Here is a 16,519-nt window from a genome sequence, read left to right on the forward strand (position 1 = left end):
CCCGTTTGGGTACTAAGGGGGAGACAAAGGTCTGTAGGTTAACTAAATCTTTGTATGGATTGAAGCAGGCTTCTAGGCAGTGGTTTTCAAATTGTTTTACTACATTAATTGACCTAGGTTTCATCCAATTCAAGGTAGATTACTCCTTATTCACATGGCTCAAAGGTTCTTCATACGTTGTCTTACTAGTATATGTTGATGATGTAGCTATAGCTAGTAATGATTCATAGGCAGTGTCTTCCTTCATTAATCTTTTGAATGCTAAGTTTTGTTTGAAAGATTTAGGACCTTTAAAATACTTTTTTGGTCTTGAGATTGCTAGGTCAATGAAGTTCTTGAAGATTCAGGTTTATTGGCTTCTAATCCTGTAAAATTTCCTATGGAACAAAATCTGAAACTATCTAAGGATGAAGGTGTTCTCCTTTTAGATTATACAAGTTATAGAAGATTGGTTGGAAGACTTATTTACTTGACAATTACTAGACCTGATTTAGCCTTTTTAGTTCAAATTCTAAGCCAGTTCATGGATAAACCACGACAACCTCATTTGGATGCTGCTCATAGAGTTTTGAGATACATCAAGAACTCTCTTGCACAAGGTCTTATGTTCTCTGTAAAGTTAGATTTTCACCTCAAAGCTTTTTTAGATTCTGATTAGGCAGGATGTTTAGACACTAGCAGATCTATCACTGGTTCTTGTGTGTTCATTGGTGATTCACTTGTGTCTTGGAAATCAAAGAAACAACAAACAGTTTCAAGTTCATCTGCTGAAGCAGAATATAGGACAATGGCTTTCACATGTTGTGAGTTGATGTGGCTGTTTTCTTTACTCAAAGATTTTCATATACTTCATCCATAGGCTGCTTTATTATTCTGTGATAGTCAATCTGCACTTCATATTGCAGCCAATCGGCCGTTTATAATGAAAGAATTAAACACATTGAGATAGATTGTCATCTCATTAGGGAGAAAATACAACTCGGGCCTATCAGAACACTCCACGTTTCCTACCAAAATCAGTTAGTAGACATTTTTACTAAAGGGCTTGGTTTCAAAGATTTTCATCATTTGTTGTCCAAGATATCTGTTAAAGACATTTATCATCCATCTTAAAGGGTAGTAGCAGCAACTCAAAGACATGAAGAGTTGCAACACACACGTGTATATTTTCAGTTGTAAATATAGTTCAAACTGTTAATACGGCTTTACTGAATTAGTTTAAACAGTTAGTTAGTTAACATTTGTTATTTAGAAGTTCAATGTAATCAATATATAAAGTACTTTTCATTCCTATTGTAACTCGAGGTTGATTAATCAGAGAAAATAATTCAGTGATTCTTTCTTGGTTTATTGTTAATCTCTCCCTCTCTATCTCTCTTCCTTTCTCTTCTTCTTCTTCCTCTTGCATTGCTCTGTTCTTCATCCGCATGACAGAACTTACCCTGCTTCTCCTCATCTTAGGAGAACTTGACAACGCTACACTAAAAATGTAAAAACCATATGACTAAACATTTCTTTCGTAACGTCTTTTTGTAAACACAGCATTCGTAATCATTTTTCATAAGGATTAGTAAACATAGATTTTGTAAACATCATAATCAATTATTATTATTGTATTGTATACATTAATTTTATATATATATATATATATATATATATATATATATATATATATTTTCTTTTACATATCCGCACAAGAAGAGAAAAAATAGGAAGGGAGATTTGAACTACATGCCAACCATGACACATTTTGAACAGCTCTTCTAATATATTCAACAAAAACCCAAGCAGTGAAGAATTTTAATGGTATAATTTAATTTTAAATTTTAAAAAATAAATAAAATAAAGAAGAAGAAGAAAGGAGCATAGGCATCTGACAAAGAAATGACAGTAAGAACTCTGCTTGAATAAATTCTATGATTTCTCACCATACAAGACAATGGACTGGAATGTTCATGTTAAGACAGCAATACGAGAAAGGTTAAAAAGGAAAAGAGACCGTTTCTCTTCTTTCCAATTTGCTTCAATTTGTATAGTTCCTAACAAAGTTTTTTTTTTTTAAAAAAAAAAAAAAAGAAAGAAAAGAAAAGGATGTTCCTTTCATCAACTGCTTTCCCTGTTAAATAGTAATGACTCCATCTGTACCCCCCAAACCCACGGACAATATATGTACAGAAATAAATATACTCAACTTGTGTGACCACATTAATGAATTGCAGACACCATATACTTTTGTGGCCAAGCTAAAAACGACGTCACCTTCTAACTTTTGTTTCTGTTGTTGATGGTTGTGAAGCACCACCACCACCACCACCTAGTGCAGCAGCAGCTGATTCAACATGTGTAAGCAGATACTCATATATCTTCTTCCTTAACCTCTCAATTGTCTCTGCTGAAGTATTTGATGATTCTCCTTCATCCTTGCTTGATCCAATCTCGTCCAGCCAGTCATTCACACTCTTCAGCTGACTCAACATCCCTGCTATTTGACCGTTATCTGACAAGGCTGAGCTGTCCACGTCGGCATCCAAGAACCTCTCTACGAATCCCAAAAACCAAGCCTTGGACTGCAGTTGCAACATCTCACTCAAATCAACTGCCTCCTCTAGGCCATTTCCTCTAACCCATTCTGGTAGAGGTTGGGGCTGAGGCTTCTGGCTGGCGGCCAACACTTCCCCTAACCGACGAGGAGTTCCTTGTGCAAGCTTAGAACCGACCATCTGCCGGGTTTTGCCTTGGGTCTTTGTCGACATATTCTTGCTAGAATTTTCTAGGACTAATACTGGTTGATTTACTGGGATGGTCTTTTGACTTTGAGTGGCTTGAGTTGGACCTGGAACTCGAGTTGAAGCCGGTTCTTTGCTAAAAACACCAAAAGATGATAGATTGGTTGCCAATGCAGCTTGGACCCAAGAAGCTGCGCGTTTTTGCCTATCCGACATGACCTTTAGTGCTTCTTCTGATAGGCTTTCTTCATCATCTGGGGACATACTGCCCGGAATAGATTTTGATAGAGTATTAGCAACCGTGCGAGCATTATTCAAACTCGCATGAAGAGTCAAGAACTGCTCAACTGCAGGCTGTGGGTTCTCTTCCTTAGCAGAGGTACTTAGCTCAGAATATATACTGCAGAAACAAAAGTTGACTCAACCATCAACAAAAAAATATATATGCACGTAAATTACAAACATTATACAGTAATATAAAATGTAAACAAAAGACTGAAAAGAGTAAACATTAGCTATAACAGCTGACAGATGGGTAGAGTTGAACTTCAATTACAAGTGAAAGAATGATCAATTCATTTTGCGTAAATTATCAAAGTCCCAACGTTGTCATCAAGCATAGAAAACCCATATTTATCTAAAGCTCATGGTTACCTGAATATTAAGCAGTATACCAACATTCACTAAGCTTCTAAATCACCACAAGAAGTTCTAAATAGAATAACATGCCCCAAGCTAATGCAATTATTCTTTGGTTTTATCCTCACCCTCGCTGATAAAGTTTTGACAGAAATTTCAAAACTACTTTCCAAATTCCAAAATTCTTCACCTGGGCCAGGGGGGTATCTTTTTCATGCAGGGCTCTGCTATTGCAGCCCATGATGATGATGATCATAATCATGTTCTTATGATGTTTCATATCTGCATAGGTGTTCTGAAAAATCCAACAGCCCACTGTCTAGCAGTTAATGCCCAATAAAACAAGCCAATCCTCTGCATTTAGCAGGTTGACAATAGCAACAACATATTGATAAACTATTGATTTTGATCCCAAAATACAGCTTAGAATATAAAAAGCTCCTCTATCTTTCCTCCACACTCGGAGGTAAGGATCAATCACTTCAAGGGAGCTAGTCAATCCCTCTACTTATACAGGATCCTGAAGGCTCTCCCTTTTTTTTTAATAAACCTTTTTTACAGGGCAAGTCAAACTGAAAAAATGGTTATCAAATTCCTAAGCATCAATAGAGTTCCAGAGTACAGCTTCACCTTAGCTCCAGATATGGAAGAGGAAATGCCATGGTAGGTGAAGTTTGGATATGCCTCAACCCATATAATTAATTTTTTCAAATCAAACAACAGTACCAAGGTTTTTCTGCTTTCCAGCCCTGCAATGGCAGGCTTGCTTGTGCATTCAGCCCCAGCAAAGCATCCAGAAACACGGTTGTCAATTAACTATTTTGCCTTTACTAAGCACAATACATCATTAATTTTCTCCAGTAGATGATAATCCAAGAAAATTCTTCCAGCTCTGACCCATACGTGCACATACCACATCAATCCCTCTCTCTGTGTCTCTCTGAAAATCCTCTAGTTGATTCTCTAAGGCCTCCACCGTTACTTTATTGTCCTCCGCTAGTTGTTGGGTGGATCCAATCAGTGAAATGTGAGAGAAGTTGTATTCAATCATAGTGAGACGAGGATGTGAAGCTAAACTGGGGTGGGTTTCCTCCAAAAGAGGCCTTTTCAAGGTCAATAAGTCCTTGGTTTGTACTGAAGGTGAGTATGTGCCAGATGCAGGCTTCTTTGAGGGCGGTTTTTTCTTTTGCGTGGTCGGCGGCTCTGAGCAAGATCCTAACCTTGGATAATCTCAAAAAGCGACCTGTTATTGTGATGAACAGATGTTGCATGTGTAAGAGGAATGAGCAAACGGTGGACCATCTTCTTCTTCATTGTGAGGTAGCTTCTGCTCTATGAGATCTTTAGTCGTTTTAAGATGTCTTGAGTTATGCCGAGACGGATTTTCGATTTGTTTGCCTGATGGTGGTCTTATAGAGGACGGAGGAGTGCTATAGTCTGGAAGATGGTGCCTACTTGCCTCTTTTGGTGTTTATGGAAGGAAATGAACAATAGGTGCTTTGAGGACTTGAAGAGGTCCTTGGAGGACATTTTATCCTCTTGTTTTCATACACTCTATCTTTGGACTGCAGTGTTTGTATCCCTATTGTTGATTAGTTATGATGATTTTTTTGTTCGCTTTTTCCTTTCTAATTAGGTGATTCCTATTGTATACTTCATGGGCACTTTGGAGCGCCTTGCGCTTTTAATAAAACTGGTTATTACTTATAAAAAAAAAAAAAAGTTATTTTAAAACCCAGTCTACTCAACTCCATATATGAAAGCACTATAACCCAATTCCTCAAATATGTTTGCACCAACTCCATCCTTTCATGTAGATGCTACCCTTAATTATGTCATAGGCCATCATGCCTTTTCCTCCCCGCCTTGACCTACATTCTTTACCTCTTTTAGCACTATTCATTTGGTATAAATGATTCTGTATTGGTAAGCCCATCAAGCCATCTTTAGAATATTTTGCCCAATTTTCTTCAATCAAAGCTACATTTAGCTTTGCATGAACTCAATCATTTCTCCCTCTATCTTGTATAGTCACTCGTATACCTAAACAGTGTCCTTTTGACAACACTCCTTTATATGAACATACTGCTCATATTTGGAACCAAGATCAGAAAGATTGAGAAAAATTAGTCATTCACAACCATTATATCCCAAAGAACTTCAGAAAAACACCTCTCCTAATTCTAGCTCGTCCATGCCCTAGACTACTTAATGCATGAATCATTTGGTTAACTTGTCAAGTAAGCACATTGATGGATGATGCACTAATGCAGTGCCTAAAACAAATTGTGTTAAAGTGACTATACAACAAATTTTAAACAAAGGCCCCTTCGGTTAAAAAATATATCTATCTGTGAAGACCAAACATTTGTATTCAGCTGTCAAAAGCATAAATCACAACATAGAAGGAAAAATTCAAAACATCATGGGCTCTTGAAGTATTAAAAATGGCATACGATCAGTTTAGAAATGAGAAAACCTCATCCTCTGACAACTCAAGCACAAGGCCTCCAAAAACACAATTTGTGTTCAATGCCGCTGCAAGAGAAAGGCACACAGGTATGTGTCAGAATCTAGACACCATTGCTAGAGATCAACAGACCCCAAATGCTTACGCAATTCCTTGCCCTACTGTACCAGCTTTATATTATTAGTCTTAAATATGGTCTTCATAAGCTTCTTAAAAAGATTATGCAACAGTAGCCACACAATGTCAATATCATCATCAACAGTCTGCAAACCCAATTAAGCCAAGTCTCAATTTGCTCAGTTCTGGGTTGCCAGAAACTCAATTTTGAGATTGGCTTCTTTAGGTTGGAGGATGGCCTTTTTTCCTCTACCAAAAAGTAATAATTGTTCTGCCATTGGACATACTCAAACAGAATGTTAACGTACAACTAGATACGCCATCCCACCACAATTACCAATCTTTCTGACATCACCTTCACTTTTAAGCCTAACCATGTTTTTAAATGCCAGAACACTAAAGCACTTGAATCCAGTAGAGCCAACACCATCTTTCACAATGTCCGTAATACTGTTCAGCATCTTTGACCATCACCAGCACCAGCACCACCACAACCAACTTCATAGCAATAATTGCACAACGACTATCATTAACCTAGTAGAACCTGGCACAATCTATAACATGATGGACTCCCTCACAGACTAGTTAGAATGTCCTATAAGTCAAAATATAAAAGATCGTGTACATGATTACACCTCTAGGGTAATATCAGTACCATTTATTCTAGCATATGATAAAAAAAGTTCTGACTGCGGGATAAATGGAGAGTTATTATCAGAAATCCTAAGCCAATGATTAATTCCAACTTTCCTGCATAATAAGGATACTTTAATTTTCACTACCAGTACTTCTTTTATCAGTTTTTCAATTTGGGTATGCATACCTTAGACATCGAATTAAGCTCTCTGCAGCAGAAGCCTCTTGAATAGCCTCTACAGCTGCAATCTGTGCAGCATCTCTGTGCTTCATAACTTCCTGCATAACGAATGTGGAAGCATAGATTAAGAAAAATAAATTATATAGCTGTGGAACTTATCTTCCAAAGGCGGTATCATTTAAGTAGGTATCCCTAAATATAAAATAAGAGCGAATTACAAATTTGGTCCGTGTACCAGCAATGCAAACACCAGTTGCATACACTTAAATTTTTTCCTTGCAAATAGATTTAGAAAATTATTGGGGTTAATAACTTTTTTGGTACCTGGATTTTGAGGTTTTTTAATTTTCCCCCCTAGGTTTTAAAACGTGACAAAATTAGTACCTAAGATTTTGGAAAAGACCAAATCACCACCTCTAGTTTGAAAAATTCTATGGGGGCGGCCGAACCACCCCCAGGGGGTGGCCGGCCACCCCAGATTGACCTTAGGGGTGTCTGAGCCACCCCCAAGGCCAATCTAGGGGTGGCTCGGGCCATGGGGGTGGTTTCGGCCACCCCCTTTTTGGCCCTTGGGGATGGCTTAGCCACCCCTAAGGTCAAACTGGGGGTGGCTTTTTTTCAAAATCTGAGGTACTAATTTTGTCATGTTTTAAAACCTAAGGAGAAAAATTAAAAAACCTCAAAACCCAGGTACCAAAAAAGTTATTAACCCAAATTATTGACCATCCAAACCAATGCAACTGGTGCAGTAACATATTGCTGCTATGCCAGAAGGATCATTTCAATGAAAATAATTTGAGATATCTATATAATAGATAACTATGCAATAGAAGATGGGCCCCGGGAAATAAGTACAAGGCTCAAATCAACAAATCATAGCCTAAGCAACATATGGCTCATGACCAGAGGCTTAAGCCACGAACCAGATCTCTGAGACTTGCATTTTGCAATTCTATCTTTCTTTATTTCAGCAATACTTTTAATGCATTGGGAGTCTTAAACACTTCCTTGGGATCAAAAGATTGTTAAAAACTGCTTCGAATGGAAATTGATGTGGGCAGTAGCAAACACAAGATACCACTTACTTAAGCAGCATAATCTTTCAACACCCATGCTCAAAGAAGCTTATATTAAATGCAGGTCCTCAAGCAACAATATTTTACAGATTTTATACCTTTCCAAGCTTTGCAAGAGAAGATGGGAGAGAAGCCCATGAAACACTTCCTTCTGTCAATCTTCTACTATTTAGGGAAACCTTGACCAAGTTTCCTGGGAGTCCATTACTGGAATGTTCGCCTGATGATTTCTTTCCAGCAGAAGTTGTTTGCTTACTTGGTTTTTCTTGATCACCCGAAGTCCCATTTGCAGAGACTTTCTTTGCAGATATTTGAGCTTTAATGTCCCCTTTGGATGACCTAGCAGACGTCTGGGCCATATTCTCCTCGTTGGATAGCAACCTTTCACTTGATGTACTCATTCTTGATGTACTTATCCTTGAAGTCGTACTTAATCTAGGTGTCTGGCAAATACATCTCGATTAGTTGATAGAAAAACAGTTAGAGAAATGCAGCAAAAGTTTATTTCCCAGACTGCTGGAAATAGCGATTCAATTCAATGCTTGTGATTTTTCAGATCCGAAATAAACATGGGATGAAATTTAATTATACTGTACACACGAAATTTTGAAAATACCCTCAACGAAGACGAACTGAAAGAGTAAACTGCAGTAAACCGTAGGAATCCAAGGCAGACAAAGCAATGAAGGAATTCAGAGCAGTTTAGTAATTTTCTTTAGAAGTATTTGAACAGATGAATCAATAGTCAAACTAAGTAACAAGAACGATAAAACTTACAGAACTTCGTACTTCGGGCTTCGAATCATGTTTGGAGGCCCTTAAATTTGAATTCTCTCTGCTCTTCACCTCCATATTTCCTTCCCAGCTCTTCCTCAGAGCCTTGGCCCCCAGCTCAATCCCTTGAACGAAACTTTTAATCGGGTTTCCCATCGCTACCTTCTTCCCAGAGGGAAGGGGACTAAACGTGCGAACAACATTTGCCTTTTCCACCACCCCCAATTTAACTGTTGCCTTCCCTCCCTTTATCTCTGCCTGCTGCCTCATCCCATTCGAAAACTTCTCAAAAGAAGCTGGCAACGAATAACAACTCGTCGGAGACGAAGGAATAGAGCGTGAATTGAATGACTTCAATCTCCCCAACGATTCCTTCTTCACTTCCAAATTCAATGCCGATTTCAATGATTGTGACTTTGATCTACTAAAAGCCCCCATTTTCTTATCCAATTGCTCCTCTTTAACACTACCATTCAATCTCACCTTCTCCTTTTCCCCAACATGATTATTCCCAAAGACTTTCTTATTAGGTGATTTCACTTTCTCCTCAGGTTTCAAACCCGAAGACGAAATATGGTTCAGAAATCCCAACGAGTGAGTAGCAACAATATCTTCAGGGCTTCCCACACAAGGGTGGCGACCCGGAACTGGCCTAACCCCGCGAAGAATTGGGACTGGTGAGGCCGCTTCGAGCCGCTCAACATGAATAAACTGACCCAATTGAATCTTATCACTAAGAATGAGATCATCATGTTCATCGGGGAGAGATACATAGGTGGCATGAGAGGAATCTGAAACCTTGATGTAAAAACCTTGGTTTGAGAATAACTCACCACCTGCAAGCGCTGGAACAATGCTCACAACTTGCAATAGAGATGACCTGTGCTCACCAGCAACCTTTATGTCTGTGTTCATGTGCTGCAGAAGCTTGAGAAGGACACCAGGAACAAGATTGGCCATGTTTTGGACCTTCAATTTGCATTACACTGAAAACCCAGATGGAGAAATATTCAAGATTTCAAATGTGAACACAAAAATCTTGCAGAAAGAGTCACAAAGTATAGACTTTTTTTTTTCCTCAATACCCAGATGGAAAAAAAAAAGAGAAGGGTTTTTCCTCAATCCCCAGGTTGAGAAAAGGAATCAAATCTGTGGACTTTGATGGCTTGCAGAGAAGGAAAACTGGGAATATACTTGGAGGAGATGAAATTCCTTCCCAAAAGGGAGATTTATCATAGGAAAGACTGAAATTTATTTCACATCGTTTACGGATTCAGATTAGAAGGTCTGAGCTTTCCGTTTACGGATTTATTATCAGCAGAACAGGTTAATCATAGAACCCAGCCCAGAAATAAAAATTTAGTTTCAAACACTTGGTAGTAATAATTGAGTACAGCTTGGAGAAAGAAAAGAAAAGAACAAATGTTCACACTCACCAACCCTGAAGAGAAAGGACTGAGACTGATACAAAAACTTTGGCATTTTTACAAAATGTAGAGATTGGTAGTAAAAACCATTTCTTTTGAAAACCCAAAATGAGAAAGCAACAAACTTATTGAAATCTTGGGTGGGTTGGGTGGGTTTATAGCTCAAAGATCCGAAAGAGAAAACCCGGTAGGGAAAGTCACTTTTTGAGAAGAAAATAAGGGACAGAGCTCCCGAGAAGTGTCTGTACTGAACATGGGATGGTGCTGAGAATTTGCAGGAAACTGAAAAAGGTTGAAAGGGGAATAATTGATGTCAGGCTTATTACATGATTGATAAAAATAAAAAAAATAAAAAAATAAAACCAAAAAACAAAAACAAAAACAAATGTCAGATCTCTGAGCTGAGAGTGACACACAGAGACATATGCACACATGCACTTAAAATGATGGGAGAATGCATAAATTTACCTGACCCACTTTCGTTTTGAATGTGGTTCTTTCAGAACTCAGTGGCTGCTGTAGAGTTATCAGCCATTGAAGCCAAAGGGTGTTGGGAATTCTTGCAGGAACCAGATGGGAAATCCTGGTAGAGAATTTAAAAAAAACATTTATTTTATGCTAACGTAAGGACTAAGGAGGAGGTTTCTTTTAAATTCTTATTGTTTTTCAATTAGTGTTTTATTATAATATTATGATGTTAAATATTATATTTACGCATACGCAAATGGGTGCATGTGCAGTATAATGGGGTGTCAGGAACAATGTAATGGCGTGTCGGCTACCTGAAAAGGTGTCACATCCCCAAGATAATAGAAGCATTTGCACTCTTTATCTTATTCTTTTTAATTTTTAATTTTTAATTTTTTAACCATGAGGCCTTGGATTCTCAACCACTATATATATTTCGAGCATGTGGTAGATAAAGGAGGTGGACCCAATCAACCAACTTACCTCAAAAAGAACTGAAAAATCAGGCATTAATTGTTAATAATTTACCCTACCCAAGTTTCCCTATGATTTAATTGATCTTTGAAATTGAAGCTAACTTTAATAAGAAAAAAAAAAAAAAAAACTGCAAAACTAAATACAGAAGCACCACCATCACTATGGTATTGTGTTAAAGGTATTTATAACGTTAAATTATTTGTTTTAGATTTTTTTTTTTTTTTTAATGGGGCTAATTCCACGTACAAGAAGCCACTTGTATATATACGAGTAGCTATTAGTTTAGAAATTTGACATTCAGTAACGTTACATACTCATCTTTGATCTTATTTTCATATTAATATACTGAAGTAGCAATGTACGTCAGTTTTTGGATTAATCTTTAAACAAAAATTTGAAAGCTAGTAAAATTGTCACATCAACCCAGTGAATGATATAAGAGTAAAATGAAAAATAAATATTTAAAATTCCTCTTTAATATTTTAAAAAACTTGAATCGATATTGTCTATATGAATGTCATGCCATACTACAATGCTTGGGTATCAAGGAATTGACAACAAATTCATGATGTATTTTATTTTCAATGTTATGTGATGCTATGCTATAATTAATTGCTAAATGCATGCTTAGGTACTTATGTGGTTAATTTAATTGAAAACTATTGACTGTAATAATGTAATTCAAAAGGTTGAAATGCGGACCCAAACACTGTGTTTGGCTAAAACAGTGAATCAAACAGTCAACCATGTTCAACTTCTTGGAAAACATATTAAAAGAAAAACACGTCCCAAATTAAGAGGAAAAATGAGGTCCACAAAGTAAACAGAATTTACAGAAAATGAGAAAAGTGAGGTAAAATCCATCATTGGGTGCTTCCACATGATGGACAAGCTGACATGACCGAGTCATTCAATCAGATATGGCAAGTAAAGCAATTGGTTAATTATGAGAATATGGTTTAATATTAATTGTTCCCTTTATTTTCATAAAAAGACATGAAATCAGTACGCAGGAGACAACGTTCCCTGTGCTTGCGCTATTGAAACCATGCCCATTGAAAGGCACTAATTATAGGTAATTGTAAATACTCATATTTTCTCATTTTTTGTATTATTGGGTTTGTGTTTAGCTCATGTCAAACATAAATATAAGACTATATAAATTAATTTTAATTTAGTTTATTTAATTAAACAGGTTAAACTTATAATTTTTTGATTTCATATTAGATTTGTGTCGGATTCGCGAGTCATGTCAAAAATTAACAGTCATAGTATTGTGTGTCGGGTTCGAATCGTATCAAAACATAAGTATAAGACTATATAGGTCAACCATAACCTCAACCCTAACCTTTTAATTTTGTGTTGTGTTTACGGGTCGTGTAAAAATTTGTAAGCCCTATTCACAAAGGTTGGGGCCATCAATTCTTTTTTTAAAAAAAAAATAAAGGCTCGTTGAAGTTTCAAAGGTTGATGAATACTATTAGATTAACCTAATAAAATAAAAATATAATAAGAGATGAGTATGTAATGTTACTCAGTAATTATACACCTCACATATTCGTAATTCCCATCATTATTCTCATGCTTATCATTTTTATTTTATTTTTATTCTAATTTCAATTTTATCATTCAAATACAAAGGAAAAAGCTTTCCTTTAGATCGGACAGCTATATCCACATACTATAGTCCGTCAAATAAAATGGCTATCCATTAACATCAACATGAACTACTTGAGGAGGCAGAGGACCCTACGGGTTTTGACCAACTCTTTTTTTTGTTTTTCTTGGGGATTTAGGGTTGTTGTATCTAACGTGTAAATAATATTACATTATTTAATTTTTTTAAATAGTATGCCAACATATTTATCACGTGTCATCATCTATCTTATTAAATACAATTTTAAATTTTGACCATAAAATAACTCATCTGCATTTCACTTGAAATGAAAAGAATTTCTTTAGGACCTATTTGGGTGTGTGTTTGAGAGGCCTAAAAATGCGTTTAACACTTAAAAAGTCTATTTGAAGAAAAAAAAAATACCCGATTGGTAAAAAAAATTAAAAGCATTTTTAAAAGTTCAAAAGGCCTAAAAATGGCCAAAATGCACTTTTGGTAAATGAAGGTTTTGCCAAAAAGCGCTTTTTGACTTAAAAACTCTATTTTTCAAACACAATCTCAAACATGCTTTTGGTCTAATTTAATTATGAATGACGATCACTCTTCTAGAGGCTACATTTGTTAGAAATTTTAATTTGTCTAAACAACCCAAAAAGCAGAAAACATTATTAAAAACACAAAAACCTAATCTTCACAACATAACACTTTTTCAAAAAAAAAAAAAAATACCCCCAAAAAATAACGACCAAAATATAAGCACTAAATCATTTCCCCTTTCTAATAATCACACCCCAAAGGGCTTGCCGACAGGATGAGTTAGTGACTTATTACCTAATGATATTCTTGCTGGGGAAATTGTTCCACTTAATCAAAACAGAGGATGCTTTTGATTAAAGTAGTTGTAATTATTTGCTTTTTACAAAGTTAGTTAAAGATAAAGCAAGAGGCTTGGCTTCCTAAGCACACTTATTAGGAAGCACTCTCAAAGCAAAAAGGTTAGTGTTAGTTATGATAATCAACTGCAACTAAATCTCCAAGTTTCTCAAATCCAAAATAAAGATTCCCGTTTCTTCACTCTTGCTCTAATTATATACTCATCTATTTTCAACCATTAATTATTTATATTTAAATTATACTTAATAGAATGTAATGTCAAAATTTTACTCAATAATGTAGCAGGTCAAGCTCAACACAGTGCATAACAATGATGAGAGAAATAGACAACTCAGCAAAGATTAGGGTGAAGCTTAATAATTAATCTTAGTTCAAAATTTCTCATATATAGACCATGACAATCATGTTTATTTTGTTATTAAGATATATAATTATCACAGTAAATATATGCTTAATATCAAAGCTCTATAATAGATTTAGTGAGTTTTGCCTCAATCCAATGGTAGATTTATGGGGTTAGAAGTTAGATTAAAAGAAGTTAAACATACTTTTAATTAATTATCATTATCACTAGCAAGCAATCTCAAAGCAAAGAGGTAATTCTCAATTAGGATAATCAATTATTATACATATCTTGCTCCTAAAGTTTTGCCCTAGCTATATTATCAATAATGTTTTCTTGGAAAATTATTTCAACACATTACGTTTGGCACTTAAGAATGGACACAAAAATGGCTATTCCCCTAAAAAAAAGGAATTAAAAAATAAATAAAAAGAAGAGATGAATAGCTTTACAATTACATTTTTCAAAATAACCTCATTATTATTATTATTTTCTTTCTAAGAATCCAAAAATAATAAAATAAAATAAAAAATTCACTCCCTATGGAGGATGATCAGCCACCCTAATAGACAATCGGGGGTGGCCATGACCACCTTCAATTGTTTTGTTAAGGTGGCCGACCACCCGCGGTTGTTTTGTTAGGGTGGCTAGGGAATGAACTTTTTTTTATTTTTAGGTTCCCAAAAAATAAAAGAACAAGGATTTTTGGGGAAATCATTTTTAAAGCTAGGATATTTTCAAAATTTGATTCAATTCTAGCGAGGAAATTTAGTCATTCCTGTGTTGTCACAAAACAAAATAAGCTTCTTGTATTTCCAATAATACTCATTCTTATTCCTAAAGAATCATCATTCCGGTATACCAAATGTGTTCTTAGGGTTATTGATAATATAATTAGGGCAAAAATTTTAGGAAAATCTCTACAACGTTGTTTGGTTTGCGACATGCTCTTCTTTAGAATCTTGAGGCTTCTACAGTGGTGACATCGACAGTGAGAAGAAGACGATATTTAATCAGAGGTAAAAGAGGATGAAAAGGAAGAGGTGGCGCCAGAGAGAGGTTTGGCAAACAATGCAATAATTAGAAGGCCCTTTGGGGTGCCGGGGGGTGAGGGAGAGATAGGTGAAAAAAGAGAAGCATAAACCATTTTATGCCTTCTTATACTGCTTTTTCTCTAGTCAACCGAAAATATTTTCTATTTTACCAACATTTTCAACCTCCCCAAACACTCGAAAACGAGGAAAACCTTTCTTAAAAAAGATTTTACATCAAAACAAACGGGCCTACATAACAATTAACTCATATTAGCATATCCCACGTTTGTTCATATTTAAGAATAGAAAATAACTTCAATCATGTCATGGTATAAATCGGGTGTTTTGCACCCTCCAATAAGAAGTGGACATGTCAACTTGAAACACCAAAAAATAATATAATCATTCACACCAAATAATTTCTTTCTCTTGACAAAATACCTCATAAACAAAATACTCATTGATAAAATTACCGGATCCATAGTCTTGGTTGGTTTTGGAGACTCCGTTGTTGAGAGCTCGAAGGTGGGTAGGAGTTCAGCGGTGGGAGTTGGGTAGAATTAATAAAAAAGTTCATGGGATTGATTTGAATTAGATAATTTAAATATATATTATTTTGATCTATATTGTATTTGGTATTTAAAACTATAAAAAAAAATTTTTACACCACGTCCGGATAAGAAAGGCTCTCTTAGGAATATATGTTTGTCTATGGCTATGTATGTTCGCATGTATCCTGGCATCCAACAAAGACACTCCAAAGTGAAATTAGATTATTATAGATTTTTAGTCCTTTTTCGTTTGTTCACGCATATTATCATATGATACCTAGCTAAATATTTCTTCACATTCACCTCTGGTTATAGAATTTCACTATCAAGATGATGCAATAAAGTTATTTCTAATATAATTTAATGTGAGAATATTTACTAAAAACCTTAAACCGATAAAAATAATTCATTTAATCATTTGATTTTAGAAATAATTAAAAAAAAAAAAAAAAAGTTTTACATATGGAATTACGGATTACCTGAACCTTGCCGTCCGACTTCACTTCACCGGTCGACGGAATCGGTGTATTCCGGCAAATCCACGGCGATTTCCTTCCACATGCGAGGCGGCGTTGACTCGCAAACGACTCGACAGAGTCTCCGGGCGGCGCAGTAGTGTGGGAATGCAGAAACCGCGAAATGTAGAAAACGAAAAGGGAGGGAAATGATAAGGGATTCTGGTCAAAAAAATGGCGAAGGGGTGTTGGTCAACGGATCCGTTGCGATTGCGACACGTGGGTAAAAGTGAGCGATTGGGGTAGAGGGCGTGCGTTAATGCACTTTCACCTGATTGCCATTATGGAGGGTACTTGTACGGTCTCAGGTGGTCGTTGTTCACTTTTATGACGCTTGCCCACCTGGACCTGCGCTTTAGGGTTAGGATTAATTTGGACTACACACACTACAACCGGAGGAGATTTTTTTTTTTTTTTTTTCTTTTCATTTATCTAATTTATAAAAATTTTAAATTTATAACCTTTAGCCTTTTTTTCTTATATTTTTTCAGATAAATAATAAAAATTATATGAAAAAAAATACTATTATATTATTCTCACAAATTAAAAAATAATTTTTAAAAAGAGACTTAG

At 35.8% G+C, this 16,519-nt stretch overlaps 1 protein-coding gene across 4 annotated transcripts; it reads right to left on the reverse strand.

Moving 5' to 3' along the window:
* Positions 1 to 1,885: 1,885 nt before the first annotated feature.
* Positions 1,886 to 16,057, reverse strand: LOC132167514 (GPI-anchored adhesin-like protein, putative (DUF936)). Of its 4 annotated transcripts, none has more exons than XM_059578514.2 (6): positions 15,911 to 16,057; positions 10,524 to 10,629; positions 8,623 to 9,605; positions 7,944 to 8,288; positions 6,776 to 6,867; positions 1,886 to 3,126 (listed from the first exon to the last, which is right to left on the reverse strand). In XM_059578514.2, exons 3-6 carry the CDS (start codon positions 9,577 to 9,579, stop codon positions 2,256 to 2,258), a joined length of 2,265 nt encoding a protein of 754 aa, XP_059434497.2. In that variant the 5' UTR covers positions 9,580 to 9,605; positions 10,524 to 10,629; positions 15,911 to 16,057; the 3' UTR covers positions 1,886 to 2,255. The 4 variants fall into 4 exon arrangements, with proteins under 4 accessions (XP_059434497.2, XP_059434495.2, XP_059434498.2 ...); XM_059578512.2 differs by having other exon boundaries at positions 10,515 to 10,629; XM_059578515.2 differs by lacking the exon at positions 10,524 to 10,629.
* Between the last annotated feature and the right edge of the window lie 462 nt (positions 16,058 to 16,519).

Source organism: Corylus avellana, chromosome 2, assembly GCF_965113065.1.
Source record: "Corylus avellana chromosome 2, dhCorAvel1.hap1.2, whole genome shotgun sequence".
In the NCBI taxonomy this organism is placed as follows: domain Eukaryota; kingdom Viridiplantae; phylum Streptophyta; class Magnoliopsida; order Fagales; family Betulaceae; genus Corylus; species Corylus avellana.